The following is a 16,093-nucleotide window of genomic DNA, read 5'->3' as shown; positions in this document are numbered from 1 at the left end:
CCTGCACACACCCGTGCACACTTCTTCCAATCTTCTTCTCCAATTCTAGGGCAATGAAGGAACCACTTTCTATACTCTCTGAAAGTGAATCTAGTGTTTTTTTCTTACAGTATGTCAAAAGGAGATTTTTCGAATGCGATAATAAGGGCCTTATAATTATGCTATTGAAGAAAACAAAAAATAAATTGTTTGGTTCATCGGAAAGTGAGAAATTTTCATTTCTTCATAGAAGTGAATGGAAAGCTTCACAGCTGTTGACAAACAGCAATAGCAATAGCTGTAGGAATTATTTTTCCCATTTTATTTCACTAATGTCTAATACAGTACATGGTTTTAGCCTTTTATATTACATCAAAAGAAGCCCCTTTAATCTTAGTTTTTATCGTTTATGTTTCCCAGTTAAAAATACAGAGTCTGCGAATCATGAACTAAAGTGAACTGTTTCTCATTTATTACAGGTGCATTCTTAATGTTATCAGTCCTTCAAACAGAGTTTGCTGATATATATTCATACTGTATATGCTCATCCTAAGATTTGTAAAGGTTAATCGTTACTCCAAAACTAGAATGTGAAATTTCACATGAGAATTCAACTCCTATTACTTAATATGTACAGTATAAGCTTATGACCCATTTCAGGTTTTGAAAATCACCCAATATTAATAATGTTTCCTTCACTACATTAAGATTACTAAATTGTCCCAAAAATAACACAATGGAATGTTAGTGAGTATAAACACATTTAATTTAATACACTAATTTAAGACAAAATATAAAAATTGTGAACTGTAGCTTACATGCAAGATCAAGGCAATGCAAATGTCTTTTTCAGTCCTTGTTTCCAATCAAGTTTTTCAAGGTAATCCTTACCTTCTTTTCATTGCTTTCATGACACCTGAATCACTGACTTAAATTATGTTAAAAGAAAGATAATTTTTACTAATAAGCGAGAACTATTTCAATGGAAGTGGCTATGAAGAGAAACACATTACAGAGAAAATGGCATAATACAGTGAAAAATGAGTATTAAAATACTTGCTTAATTGTAGCAAAAGTATACAGGATATAAATCAGTAAGATAGCTATGGGTGGATATAATTAGTTACTATGTAAAATACTGTACAATGTAATGGTTGTGCTTAATAATAATAAAGAAAATTTAAAATGTACCTCACATGAGGTACCTTAAAATTGAATCTTGTCCAACAAAGTAAATGAGTTTGACACCCCTATAATCATTGATATAATTAAAAAAGAGTTTCTGAGGTAGATTTCTGAGGCAGCCCCTTCTACTTTAAGCTTTCTTTTTTTACCTGATTTTTCTGTTTCTATCCATTAACCATCTTAATCCAAAGACATGCCTTGAATATGTATTGAATACTTACCACGTTCACTTTGAAAATTAATCTTTTTGAGGAATGTTATGAAAGCTAATAACAAAATCTAAATATATCATATCCTATGATTTGTTTGTATCTGTTCTTACTGTGATTAACTCTTCTAGATCCCTGATGACTATCCTTGAGGACCTTTTTCCCCATACAGTTTATTCTCTTGTGTAATTATAATTATTGTTTCTTAGTCAATCTTAGTCAATCATTTTGTGTATGGGTATTACAGTTCTGTATAATAGCAATTTAACTTTCAATGGGTATTACCTCTGTCTTGAGAGACTATTGGAAGAATTGTGCCAATGGCCTATGAATAACGTTTCTTATTTTTTAAAGAAAAAATTGTAGAACAAATTCAGACCCTGAAGATGTGATAATGCTATTTAATATAAAACGTATAAAACGTAAAAATGCATGTTGTTCGTTTCTTCCTTGGTTAACATCTGAGAGCAATAGTGATTTAGTAGTCATGAACCATTTTGCTTTACTGATATAAAGGATTCCCACTATTACCTTTAAAATAAAATAACAGTTTACTTCATCATTTGACTGTTCTTTTGATGTTCTAATAATGGATACAATATTTAATTGGGTAGTTCTTCTCTATTTCTTTGCTTCTCGTTTATTGTATGTTATTATTGACTAATATCCTTGTTTTACCCATGCTTGCAGTAGAATAAAGGCATTTTTTAATTGATGCTGTTTTTTAATCATATTGTAAAGAGTTCCTTCCTCATGATGTTTCCATTAAAGAATTTGGGCTACTGGTTTGTAGCCTTTGAGTTACGTACTACAGGTGCTACCATGCTGCTGCTGTGTCTGTTTGTACTACTACTGTGCTGCTGGCATGCACTTTTATTGAACTTGAGCAGAAAAAGAAAATAAATGAACTCTAAAATGAAATAACAAAACATAGAATGTTCAATATGTGCTCTTCTGTAGATTTAGAATTGCATTGCTTTATCTTAGGTGTCTTTCTTGCAGCAGGAATAAGAGATCTTATTGAGGGCTGTAAAGCTTTGTCACTAAAGTGATTAGCATAATTAGAATTATTGTCTGCCCCTCTTCCATACATGCATAAATCACAGACTTATCTCAAATCTCTGTAAAACTATTTTAGCATTTTATAAAGTCAGACAGCTTTAAATAATAAATAACAACTGGTGCTAAGTAACCTCAGATTGCACAGTTTCACAGAGTTGTCGTTTGATTTATTTTCAGTTGTCTGACAGCTAATTTAAGGCAGATAATTGAGAAAGCCAAGGTTTAATATATTAGATCCTGTGGATTCAGCATGGCTAAAAATGAGAAATGTGCAGATTCAATTTGAATCTGACAATGCTGTCAAGTGTTTGCCCTTGGGGCCATCTCAGGTTGAAAGAATCTAGCTTTCACTTTTTCCTGCTGTATTTTCATCAGGATAAACTTCACTTTGTGCCTGTCTGTATTTGGGTCAAATAATTATGCAGGAAACTACAATTTATTTCCAGCATTGCAGCTCTTTTGAAACTGAGAAAGTATGGCCTGTTAGAAAAGTATAGTCTAGGTAAATCTGTTCTTATAAATTATTTTTTATGTTTTATTTTTCCGGTAAATTTATACAGTTTTTTTTTGGGTGGGAAGCTGTATGTGTGCTTTGCTGTATGTATAAAACCTGGACAGTCAATATGCTTTAAATATAATTTATTTATAGATTATTTTTCATCCATTTAATTTTAATCCATTCCTTTTATTCATCCTGTCTTTCTGACAGTTTAAAAATGAGTATACATCTTTTTTTTGTAGTTTCAAAAAATGGAACGGAGAGGTCTAAATACTTTTGAAAAGCACTATAATCTTAATTCTAACATCTAAGATAAAATAATTTATGAATGGGTGTACTATATATTAAAAGATTAAAATATTATATACAGTATATGCTACAGTGCCTTGCGAAAGTATTCGGCCCCCTTGAACTTTTCAACCTTTTGCCACATTTCAGGCTTCAAACATAAAGATATAATTTTTTTATTTTATGTGAAGAATCACCAACAAGTGGGACACAATTGTGAAGTGGAACGAAATCTATTGGATTTTTGAAACTTTTTTAACTAATAAAAAAATGAAAAGTGGGGCGTGCAAAATTATTCGGCCCCTTTACTTTCAGTGCAGCAAACTAACTCCAGAAGTTCAGCGAGGATCTCTGAATGATCCAATGTTGTCCTAAATGACTGATGGTGATAAATAGAATCCACCTGTGTGTAATCAAGTCTCTGTATAAATGCACCTGCTCTGTGATAGTCTCAAGGTTCTGTTGAAAGCGCAGAGAGCATCATGAAGACCAAGGAACACACCAGGCAGGTCCGTAATACTGTTGTGGAGAAGTTTAAAGCCGGATTTGGATACAAAATGATTTCCCAAGCTTCAAACATCCAGAGGAGCACTGTGCAAGCGATCATCTTGAAATGGAAGGAGTATCACACCACTGCAAATCTACCAAGACCTGGCCGTCCCTCTAAACTTTCAGCTCAGACAAGGAGAAGACTGATCAGAGATGCAGCCAAGAGGCCCATGATCACTCTGGATGAACTGCAGAGAACTACAGCTGAGGTGGGAGAGTCTGTCCATAGGACAACAATCAGTCTTACACTGCACAAATCTGGCCTTTATGGAAGAGTGGCAAGAAGAAAGCCATTTCTCAAAGATATCCATAAAAAGTGTCGTCTAAATTTGCCACAAGCCACCTGGGAGACACCCCAAACATGTGGAAGAAGGTGCTCTGGTCAGATGAAACCAAAATCGAACTTTTTGGCCACAATGCAAAACGATATGTTTGGCGTAAAAGCAACACAGCTCATCACCCTCAACACACCATCCCCACTGTCAAACATGGTGGTGGCAGCATCATGGTTTGGGCCTGCTTTTCTTCAGCAGGGACAGGGAAGATGGTTAAAATTGAGGGGAAGATGGATGCAGCCAAATACAGGACCATTCTGGATGAAAACCTTTTGGAGTCTGCAAAAGACCTGAAACTGGGACGGAGATTTATCTTCCAACAAGACAATGATCCCAAACATACAGCAAAATCTACAAAGGAATGGTTCACAAATAAACGTATCCAGGTGTTTGAATGGCCAAGTCAAAGTCCAGACCTGAATCCAATCGAGAATCTGTGGAAAGAGCTGAAAACTGCTGTTCACAAACGCTCTCCATCCAACCTCACTGAGCTCGAGCTGTTTTGCAAGGAAGAATGGGCAAGAATTTCAGTCTCTCGATGTGCAAAACTGATAGAGACATACCCCAAGCGACTTGCAGCTGTAATCGCAGCAAAAGGTGGCTCTACAAAGTATTAACGCAAGGGGGGCGAATAATTTTGCACGCCCCACTTTTCATTTTTTTATTAGTTAAAAAAGTTTCAAAAATCAAATAAATTTCGTTCCACTTCACAATTGTGTCCCACTTGTTGGTGATTCTTCACATAAAATAAAAAAATTATATCTTTATGTTTGTAGCCTGAAATGTGGCAAAAGGTTGAAAAGTTCAAGGGGGCCGAATACTTTCGCAAGGCACTGTATATATGCCATTCCTTACCACACTAGAACTAACCTGTTCCCTGTCTAACAGTTTAAAGTTTAAATATATCTTGACTGCTCTGTGCACAAAGTTTCCCTATACGTCAGAGCCCCCCCAGTTCAAGTGCAACCTGCCCTGCTTGTACAGGTCTCATTTGCTGAAGAGGGATACCCGCCCCCCTGAAGCCCTGTAGACCTAAATCTCTACTCCTCTTCACAATCTTTTAGTCCTGTGTTAAATCACCTTCTTTTGCTTCCCCAGGCTTGCATATGGAACCAGGAGAATTCCTGAGAATTGCATTTCCAAACTGTACGTCTACATTTGTCTTGCAGAATCATCAACCTATAGTACCTACTCCTATTATAATTAAATTTATTACTACATGGACCATGGTGAGGTATCTCCATCTCACCTTTAATCAGGAGCTTGTCCACTCATTCAGGGAGGTCTGCAATATGGGCAGCAAACAAACAAAAACTAAATGAGACCCCCTGTTGCTACTGCACACTGAACTGTCTTTACATCTTATAATTCAGTACCCTACTATCCCTGCTTTCCTTTGGAAAGTTGGGGGAGTGATCCCTTGGGTACCCTGGAATTCAACATTTCCCAAATACTGTCAGCAATAGGATCTGTGTTCAGTAAGATCTGAATGTGGTCATACACAGTGTTTCTTAAGGGTGCATTAATTCAGTTCAGCAATTCAGTAATATGTTTTGCACATAGATCTGCAAATCTATTAGAATTTTCACATGTATGAGGTAGTTTGCCATTAATACACGGTACACAGTATATCAGTGTTAGAGAGCAGCTATTCTTTGAATGAACAATATGTGTTATACCTACTGCGTTTAATCTAATTGAAAGATTCCAAAAAGAACCTGGACTATTTGGATGAACTAAATAAGCAATGATAATTCACTTACGAAAGCAAAACCTTGACAAAGTTAGTGGTTCTTAAAAACAAGTGGTTAGTTGTTTGAATTTTGTAGGCTTATTGTTATTTTTTTCCAGAATGTTTGGTCAAGATTATCCATATCAATATAATGGAGAGGAGGTAATTCACCTGTGTTCTATAGCAAATTGATCTCTAGAAGTGTACAAAGACAGGTCTTGAAAAGCCTTAATGAATCAGAAAACCACATTACGACCATGTGACATGGTTCATTCAGAAAGGGGTCATAATGTGACAGGGGGTCACAATTGGAGAATGCCTTTGACATGATGAATAGGGGACACTTAACATAAAGTTTTAGGTATCGGAAAGAAGCTTCTCAGCCATTTTCCTGGGCTCCTTCAAGAAATATTTGGAAAATATTTACAGCCACAAATCTACTAAACTAGGAAGAACTCTCAGATGTAGTAAGCCCAAAGGTTTTAGATCACCAGCCTACGGCTTGTTGAAAGAGAAACAACAGTCTTAATTGTCACGATCGCAAACCCCTCCTCTTAAGGGCACTCCAGCCTTTCCTTGTTTGCCTCATTCCCTGCACCTTTTCCTTGTTCCAGCCCCTTTTCAGTTACCCCTTAAAAGCCAGACACTGACACTAACCCGGGCTCTGCATTGGTTTCCACATCATACAAGTCCGAGACCTGGATGCGCCTGGCTCCGTTATGCTTTTAGTTTCTGTTCCTGTTCCCATTCCCGTTTCCCCTGCCGGTCCTGACCCGGTTCTGGTTTTAAATCGGTCCCAGATGGATTGCCTGGCCTTGGACTTTTGCCCTGTTTTCGGATTTCATCCCCGGATTGTTCGCCTCGGCCTCACCTCCCCCAACCACCAGCACTCCATGGACACGCCCCCCTGTTTCATTCCCGTATCCTGCATGACTTTTTCCTGTGTTTTCTTCACTAATCCCTGGATTGTGTCGTCTGCATAGGATCCGGAAAGAACCCTGACATTAATTATTTCAATAGAAAGTTGATTAAATTGAAAATTATATTTAGTTTTATTATCTGGAATGTTTGACTTTGCCTCTAACTTGAGGAGAGCACACAGACACAGCAGCTGGGGAAGCTCCCATTTTGGATTACTGTATATCTTAAAGGGAGTCAAAATGTAGCAACAAAGTGAATAAGACTGCAGAGAAAACAACCAAAAACCAAAAACAACATACTAAATAGTACAAAGAATTAATATTACAATCCTCAGTGTATGGTTTTCTTAATTAATAACTGTCTGCTGGTGAACCTTTAAAATAAATTAATTATCTTTTTATATTTAAGTTAGAAAAGCAAATTACAGGCACACCACAGAGTATAGTTGATATTGGTCTCCTACTCTCCATTCATTTGACTAGCTCAACTGGTAAAGGCACTTGAATGAAAGCTCTATGATCTACAGTAGGTGTTGTGGATTCAAGCATGTGGTCAAGTCACTAGTCAACTGATTATCTAAATAACAAGTAATAGGTTTATTCCATGGTGAAAAGAGAAGAAAAAAAACGCAACGTTTTGGCAGTGGAGCCTTCTTCACATGTGACACCTTGACCCCTGAAGAAGGCTTTACGACCGAAACGTTGTGTTTTCTTTCTTCTCTTTTTAGTATGGAATAAACCTATTACTTGTTCCTTTGCAGCCTATGCATGCTGACACCTGATTCTCTAAGTGGCAACTCAGATTGTTCTGTGGAGGAAATAAACCTCCTGTACATGGCTGTTGGCTTAAATTTAAAAGATGATAATCTCAAAGGTGACCTGGTCAGAGAAGTATGTCTACTCCTGCTCATTCTTACAATGTTTGGCTACAGGGATCATAGATGTGATATGGAAACACACTACTGACAGGTCCAAATTAGGTGAATATATAACTAAATAACAGGGAAAGAAAGACTTATTAAGAATATGGAGTACATTTAAGATAATATTGAAAGCAGGATATATTTTCCATACTTGTATGTGTGGATTTTATTGTAACTGTGCTACATATTTCTTTTTGCATAGTTGATGCAAAGGTTTGGGATTTCAAATTTAAAAAAGACCTGTCTGTGGATAAGGAGCCAGAATCACAGCTGTAATCCATCTCTGCCATCTGGAGGAGAGAGCTAGAAAGCAATCCTCAAGGGCAGTCAACAATTTAATATGCAAGCAGGTTTGTTATAATTAGGGCCAGTGCAAATTCACACCTACAGTAGCATTTACAAAATCGCTACCAGATGTTGGCTTGGCCAAATCAGTGATATTTAGATGGCAGTAATTAAACAACTGAATTTTTACAGTGACCACATTAACTACAACATCATTGTTAAGTAAAGCTTCCTTTCTAAAATGCAGTGAGATGGTATGTTAATAAGAGTTTCATCATAGGAAAGATTAAATGATTAAAGAGGAATGCTATATTTCCCCATATATTACACCACTTTCCTTAAAGCTAAAATGCAAAGTAATAGTTTTGTATTTTATTGAGGAATGCAATGTGCATAATTGCATAGGGAGCAGGCAAAGCTGTGTTTGTCATTTACATTCTTTGGATTTACTATTGGAATTCATTATTCTTAGAGTAAATGAAACACCTGGACTAAAGCAAAATATGCAAATATAGTAATGAAATGTGAATGCATAGCACATTTCCTAAAATGTATTTAAATGTTAATGATGTATGATTTGTAAAGTAAAAAATTACATCTACATTATGATTATAATATATGGTTTTACCATGGCTAACTAAAAACTATTAATGCATACCAAATGCCATGCTTGATTACTGTGGTTCTAGTGTTTGTTTTGTAGAGTTGAGCCTTTGTTGTAACCTACAGTAAAGTACACATTTGAGTATAGTATTATAGTATTGAGTATAGTACACATTGCATTTTGGTGATTTTAAAGACTAAATAGAAATCTGTGTGGGTGGAGGTGATTCCTATACAAACTTTTATAGAACCTGTGTTGCAGTTAAGGGCTAAATTGCTTCATCCTCTGCACATTGATGATTTGACCATATCAAGGTATTATGCAGCTACAGGAAAGACAATGTTACTTGATGCATAGATCTGAGTCAAGAGTTTTGAAGACTCAAGTCAAATCCTGAGAAATCTCTCACTTATTTCTCGTAGGTCCACAACTGGAATGTTTTCGGATCGAAACATGATAGAAATGTAAAATATCTTGTTGTGTTTAATTTTGTGTTTCATTAATTTAGTTTTTCAATTGAACCCAGTTTCTCTTAATGGCTCCTTTGCAAGAACACCACAAATAATTTAATTTACAGGGTAAGACTTAAAACTGTCAAAAAAGAAAATAATAAATCCCTTGGAGTAATTTACAGTAGAAGAAAATCTTTTCAGGATTAAAACAGAAAAGCATTAAGCCACTGTAGCACCCAAAAGCTTCTGATTTAGAGTATACCACTATCATGTTTTTTAATGTTAGAAAACTCTAGAGAAGCTTAAGCATTTTATGAATTAAATGTATAGTTTGATATCTATGTTAAATGAACAACAGAAATGCATATGCAAATTTGACTCAGAGGGTATGCACAATGCTCCAGAGCAGAGGTTTTCAGAAATTGATGTAAAGTTGTTTATAAAGAGCAGCTCTCTGAGCTTGTGTGCCTGTTTCCATGGAGACAGCCTCCATACCAAGCAGTTTAAGTAGGGCTTCAGGGTGATATTTACTGGAGTTGCTGTGAGACTTGTGAGACATCAGCATGTGAGATTTACTACATATCCATGAGATACTTCTGGATCACAATTGTGTGTGAGTGTGTTGCCAATTGAAATGCCAGCTTGACTCATCCACCAGCAGCATGAGGGTTTACTTACTCTGTGTGCATTTCCAGAATGAGAAGTGCTGTCACTGTCTTTGGAGTAGCAGAAATGTTTGCTCTGAAACTATTTTAGACATTTTTCCACAAGCTTCCGGTCTCAGTGGAGATGTTAAAATCTGGTTTGTGTAAGATAAGATTTAACCGATGAATAATGGGGATTTGTGGAAGTAAAAGTGACAACATGAAGGTATATTGACTATTTATGTCCATGTTAAGGTTGAAAGTGATAGAAAAATAGTAATTGCATCCTTGCTGACCTATTCTCTATTTAGTTGTAGTTTGGTATATTTTGTATGAAAACAAAAAAAAGATACATTTTGAAAATTTAACATTGAATTTAGTGGGTGTCTATAAATTGTGTTTCAAAGATGCCAGGGAAAGGTATCATTATACTGTAAGTCTCTTTCCAACTTTATTAAGTTTATGGATATACTGTATGTGTCTTATAATTTAGGATATTATATCTCTAAGACATATTCAGTGGAACCTCTTACTGTAGTATTTTCAGGAAAGGCAGGCAACACTCCACAAATAATACATTTGTGTGGCTAAGAAAGAAACTATTCCCTTATTTGGTCTAACCAGATTGTTTAGATGGTGACATCCTGAGTATGAGATAAAAGAAGCAGGGGGAACACACTGGGCAGACTGGCCGAGGACAGCTGCATTAATTTGAGGGCAGGAAAGTATGTCAGTGGCCAGAGCTTTGGAGTTGTCTTCTTCTCTGTTCTGAAAAAAATATTGTCATCAGAATGTTCTATATTTGTCCTTAGGGTGGCATTTGGTTTACATCAATAAACCTAATACCACTGACCTAAATTTTTTCTGAAAAATGTGACTGTTTCATGTTTTTATAAATGTATTTTATAGAGTCACCAAAGAGTAGAGAGAGGCAGTATTCCCTTTAGAAGTTTACTCTGCTGTGGGTACTCCATGGATCACAATGTAACAAAAACATAGATAAAGGTTAATACAGTATGAAGTCATTTCACCTTCACCAGTTCTTTGTGGGCAATGATTTATAGTAGGTTTGTAAAAAAATTTGGAACTAAAAGGGAGGATAAAAATATTATTATAGATAATTCTAAATTTAAAGTGGAAAAGTTGTTGGAATATTACTTTTTGTTCAGGACAGAACATTTACAGCTTTTTTGGGTATATTTTTAAATTATATTATTGTTCTAATGCTTTAACATACTATAGTGTATAAGGTCAATTTAAGTAAATGTCATGTTTATAGAAATAGGTAATTGGGCATATATTAATTAATGAAAAGCTACACACTGTTGCGTTCAGTGCATTGTGTATGGAAATGTGTGTCTCGCAAAAACATATACTTTACACATAAAGGGAAGTTGTTATAGCAATTAGATTTGGTATTTTAAGAATTTCTAGATTACAATTTATGTGATCTCACTAATAATTTGACAGTTTTATATTTTCACAGGCACTAAAATTTAAATTACTTTTATCCTGAACTGCTAAAAAATATTGTGATAAAAAATATATGACACACCTTTACTTTTGTTAATAATGGTAACTGAAGCTTTTATTTCAGAAGTTGGTGAATATTGTTACTTTCACTTATGTGTTTGTCAAGGAAATCAATAACCCTCATTAAGAGAAAGTAACCTGGTCAGAGGAAAACATGCTTTTTCATTAACTATCAAATGACCTCATTGTGCCAGACACGCACCACTTCTTTGGCTTTTTAGTAATTGAAACATCCACTGATATTTTTTTTCTCTTTTTCATGGTTGAAGTAAGAAGACCTTAGTATTCTTTTGAGCTTTATAAATGTTTTTGCTCTGTTAATTTGATATATATATATATTAAAACTAATACTATGTAGAATCTTAAAATGAAATCAGAATCTGTAAAGGCAAGTCTGATTTGAGGGCTATGATTAGATCGTCAGTAGGTCACTATTAGTGAGCATAATATGCCCCATCTAGAAACTGTGTGAGCATTTACAGACTTCACGGTAAACAAGTTAAACTGTGTTGGACCAATGGGTATTAACGTATGATGGTTCAGCTCTCTGAGTGAGTCCAGAGACTGAACTTGTGAATATTTTTTTATTGCTGTCACATTATCCAGCATTATCCTTGAATGCTGAGACTCAGGCACATTTCATTTGCGTCACAGCTCCAGGGAACATTACCATATTCATATCAAAAACTGTAGCGAGAGGCATGTAGTGTCATTTACAATGGTGCTTAGAATGAGACGCACAAGCCAAAAGATTGATTTTCATGCACGATGAAGGCATCTCATTGGTTTGTTATATTTTTGTATATTTGTATACCTATTTTGTTTTTGCTGGATGACAGTTAAGTCTGCTTGACTTTTGGTTATTTTTAACAGTCTTTGTAATTTGTGATTTACTTAATAGTCTTAATGTAATTTCAGTAAACTATTTTGTTAAAATGATGTTAGAGGAGAATGATTTTAAAAGAAAACAAGCCAAATCCTGTTTCAGTTTTTGTTTTTTACCTGTCTTTATGTTTCTTCTTCTTGCAGAGCCTTGACAGAATGGTAGACTGCATCAGCAAAGTCATGCTTCACACGGCTATATCATGCTGGCAACCGTTCTTGGGACTGGCCCTTGTGGTGATCTGCATTGGCTCCGCCATTGGATGCCCTGCCCGCTGTGACTGCTCAGCACAGAGCAAGTCCGTCATTTGCCATCGGAAACGCCTCATGGTGATCCCTGAGGGTATTCCCATTGAGACCAAGATCCTTGACCTCAGCAAGAACAAGCTGAAAAGTGTTAACCCGGATGACTTTGCCTCTTACCCTCTTCTGGAGGAACTGGACCTCAGCGATAACATCATTGGGAATGTGGAGCCTGGGGCCTTCAACACCCTGTACAACATGCGTTCCCTCAGTCTCAAGAGCAACCGGATCAAGCTGATCCCCCTGGGTGTCTTTACTGGATTATCTAATTTAACTCTCTTGGATATCAGTGACAACAAAATAGTTATCTTGCTAGATTACATGTTTCAGCATTTACATAACCTGAAGTCTTTGGAAGTGGGCGACAATGACCTGGTGTACATTTCTCATCGGGCCTTTAGTGGGCTACTCAGCTTGGAGCACCTGACCTTGGAGAGGTGTAACCTGACTGCTGTGCCCACAGAAGCTCTCTCACACCTATACAACCTGGTCAGCCTCAGTCTGCGTTACCTCAGCATCAACACTCTGCATGCCTACTCTTTTAAGAAGCTATTTCGTCTGAGGCACCTAGAGATTGATAATTGGCCAATGTTGGATATGTTCCCTGCAAACACCTTACACAGCCTGAATCTCACCACACTGTCTGTTACTAACACCAACTTGTCTGAGGTTCCTTTTCTTGCCTTGAAGCACTTGTCGTATCTCACACACCTCAACCTCTCTTACAACCGCATCAGCAGTATTGAGGCAGGCATGTTTATGGATCTCATCCATCTGCAGGAGCTACACATGGTTGGAGCCCAGTTAGTTACCATTGAGCCTCATGCCTTCCAAAATTTGAGGTCCCTGAGAGTCCTGAATGTTTCTCATAACCGGCTGGACACCTTGGAAAGGAGTGTGTTCCAGGCACCTGAAAATCTCGAGATGCTCTGCTTGGACAACAACCCACTGGTGTGTGACTGCCGTCTCCTGTGGATATTGCAGAAGAGGCGTTCCCTCTCTTTTTGTGACACACAGCCTGAATGCATGACCCCAGAGGGCATTCGAGGGACACCATTCAGGGATTTTCCGGAGACGCTTCTTTCATACTATGTAACATGCACAAAGCCAAAAATCCGTGAGAATAAGACACAGCAGCTGTTCATCAATGAGGGACAGACAGCAAGAATGTTTTGCAATGCTGAAGGAGCACCTCGACCCTTTGTTTACTGGATTACACCACGTAGGCGTCTGGTTACAAATAAATCTAATGGGAGGGCAACAGTTCATGACAATGGCACACTAGAAATAAAGGTTTCTGAGGTTCAGGATAGTGGAACCTATATTTGTGTGGCCAGCAATGCTGCTGGCAATGACACATATTCTGCCTCATTGGCAGTAAAAGGCCTTGCCAGTGACAGGTCGCTTTATGCAAACAGGACCTCTCTGTATTATACAGATACAAACAACACTTCTCCAAATGGAACTAACGTGTACAACACGACATTTGCCTTGGACCTAAAGACCATTCTAGTGTCAACAGCAATGGGCTGCTTTACGTTCCTTGGCGTGGTCTTGTTTTGCTTCCTGCTCCTTTTTGTGTGGAGCCGAGGGAAAGGCAAGCATAAAAACAACATTGACATAGAGTATATACCCCGAAAATCCAATGGGGCAGTTGCAGAAGGGGCAGAGCAAAGTGGCCCCCGCCGATTTAACATGAAAATGATTTAGGGAGCAATGTCTTTATATGAAAATACTTGACACATCTTGGAGAATTCTAAAAGGGGTAGCCGGGTGAGAATGGCGTTGTCTTCTACAGAAGAAAGGAGCAGTTATGGACCTTCTGAAATAGTAACAGTTGTAATACAAAAAGGGTTGTGTTTGCTATTGTACAGAGCTACGAGTAAGCCTGATTACAGTAGTTTGGATACTCACTAGTGGCTAAGTAACTATCAGAGGACCTTAAAAATAGGCAGTTTGTTGGAGTCTGTTATCAGCATTTCAGCATTTTTTATTGCCGACAGTTAATCCTACAGTGGAGGATTTAATTATAAAGACAGTTCAACCTAACAGAAAATGTACAGTAAACTTTGTATTTAAAGAACTATTCCTATTTGTTAAGTCTTGCATCATACTCACTGCAAAGAAGCAACAGTGAAATGGAATGTCTTTAGATATATATGACCTTTTAAAGCAATATGGATGGGATACTGCTTTAGAAGTTATAAGCAAGGATTCCCCTTGTTAAATCAGAAAAATTAGGCTTACTTTATCCTCACAATCTCAAACTGCAGCAAATGGGAAAGGGCTTTAATAAATTTGCAGTATAATTTATCCAGTAGGAAGAAAATCCATTTAATTTTTTTTTCATCAAATTGGAAAACAAGGAAATGTTAAGCATTATACTCTTGCTGCAATTCAAAAAAGAAAAAATGTTTTTGGTTATCTGCTGAAGTATCAATTAGTGTAAGGGAGATTTTATATCGGGTGTTAGTTCCTGGGTTTTTAAAAGTAATGAAATGGCAATTATTTTAAAGCTAAATAAGAATATAGAGTATATACATTTTATCATACTGCAATTTACATACTTGTTTTGAACTACCGTATTAACCACTGTTTTTGTCCGTTCTTGTCTTTCTTTCTTCATTCAGCTTCACCCTAATCAGGTGATAATCTATTGGTCTCATTAATTACGTCTCCAGTTTCTGCAGTGAGATTACAATCATTTCCAGTTAGAAATTTGGAATTTGTTACACTCTGTGGTAGTTTCTCATTTTTGTTGTTAAATCATTTAGATTGTGAAAAAGTTCAAAGTATGACAAAGATGTATGTGGAATAAAGAAAATCCATTTGTAACATGGAGTATGTGTACATCTAGAATGCATTGCAAGTAAAGCAACTATCAACTTGAGGTCGCATGCTTGTGAATGATACATTTTGAAAACACCACATTTTTAAGCCTACATTGGATACATCAAGCTTGCATATTGGAATATTATATTATGTACAGTATAACATTTAGTTCTGCAGTTTTTACTTGTCTCCTTTTGTCTAGTTTGGGCGTTGAAGTTGTCAAAGAGAAACAGTCAAAGTTTGAATAAGAGTTTGAAGAAAAATCAATTTTATATACAGCATAAACTGTATATTGTTTTTTTAAATATATACATGTAGCATGCACCTTCTCATATCCGAAAGGTTGCTAAATATACTGAAACTGCATTATTTCCAATCACATATTTACACAGCACCATGGATTCCCACAGATGTCTTTAATATATAATGTGCAAAAAGTAAGACAGACCCCTTGACTTGAAACCTTGAGAACTACAGCACTACAGCACATCAAGCAAAGAGTTAAACTACAGTATTTCAAAGTAATTGTTGGCTCACATGAAATCACAAAGAGTTGACTCAAATTCACTTCAACTGCAACATTTCATAGAAATAGAAATAAAATCATGGATCTTTTTTTATCCAGATCGAGACTGAAAAGCGAACCTGAAAAAATTCTAATAAAACTGTAAAAGGGGAAAACACTTCACACAATTGCCTAATCCTTGGAGACCTGTGATTTTATGTGTTGACATTGAAATAAAATCAATGAATAAAAAAACAATTATCAGATTAGGCTTGTTTAAGCAACTACAAGATGTAATATGAATTTAAATTAGGGTTTACAAATGAATGTGAGTTTCTAATTGTCATTCCGGGTTAACATCACCATTTTATC

General features: G+C 36.4%; 1 protein-coding gene across 7 annotated transcripts in view; it reads left to right on the top strand.

The window, feature by feature from the left end:
- lingo2b (leucine rich repeat and Ig domain containing 2b) overlaps positions 1 to 15,274 on the top strand; it is a 493,320-nt gene extending 478,046 nt beyond the window's left edge. For all 7 annotated transcript variants that reach the window (XM_015345165.2, XM_069190989.1, XM_069190990.1 and 4 more), the window contains one exon: positions 12,229 to 15,274. In XM_015345165.2, coding sequence (XP_015200651.1) covers positions 12,229 to 14,094 — 1,866 coding nt within the window. In that variant the 3' untranslated portion in view covers positions 14,095 to 15,274. The remainder of the gene's footprint in view (positions 1 to 12,228) is intronic.
- Positions 15,275 to 16,093: the final 819 nt, after the last annotated feature.

Source organism: Lepisosteus oculatus, chromosome 1, assembly GCF_040954835.1.
Source record: "Lepisosteus oculatus isolate fLepOcu1 chromosome 1, fLepOcu1.hap2, whole genome shotgun sequence".
Taxonomy (NCBI): domain Eukaryota; kingdom Metazoa; phylum Chordata; class Actinopteri; order Semionotiformes; family Lepisosteidae; genus Lepisosteus; species Lepisosteus oculatus.
This window is presented reverse-complemented; position numbering and strand designations above follow the sequence as displayed.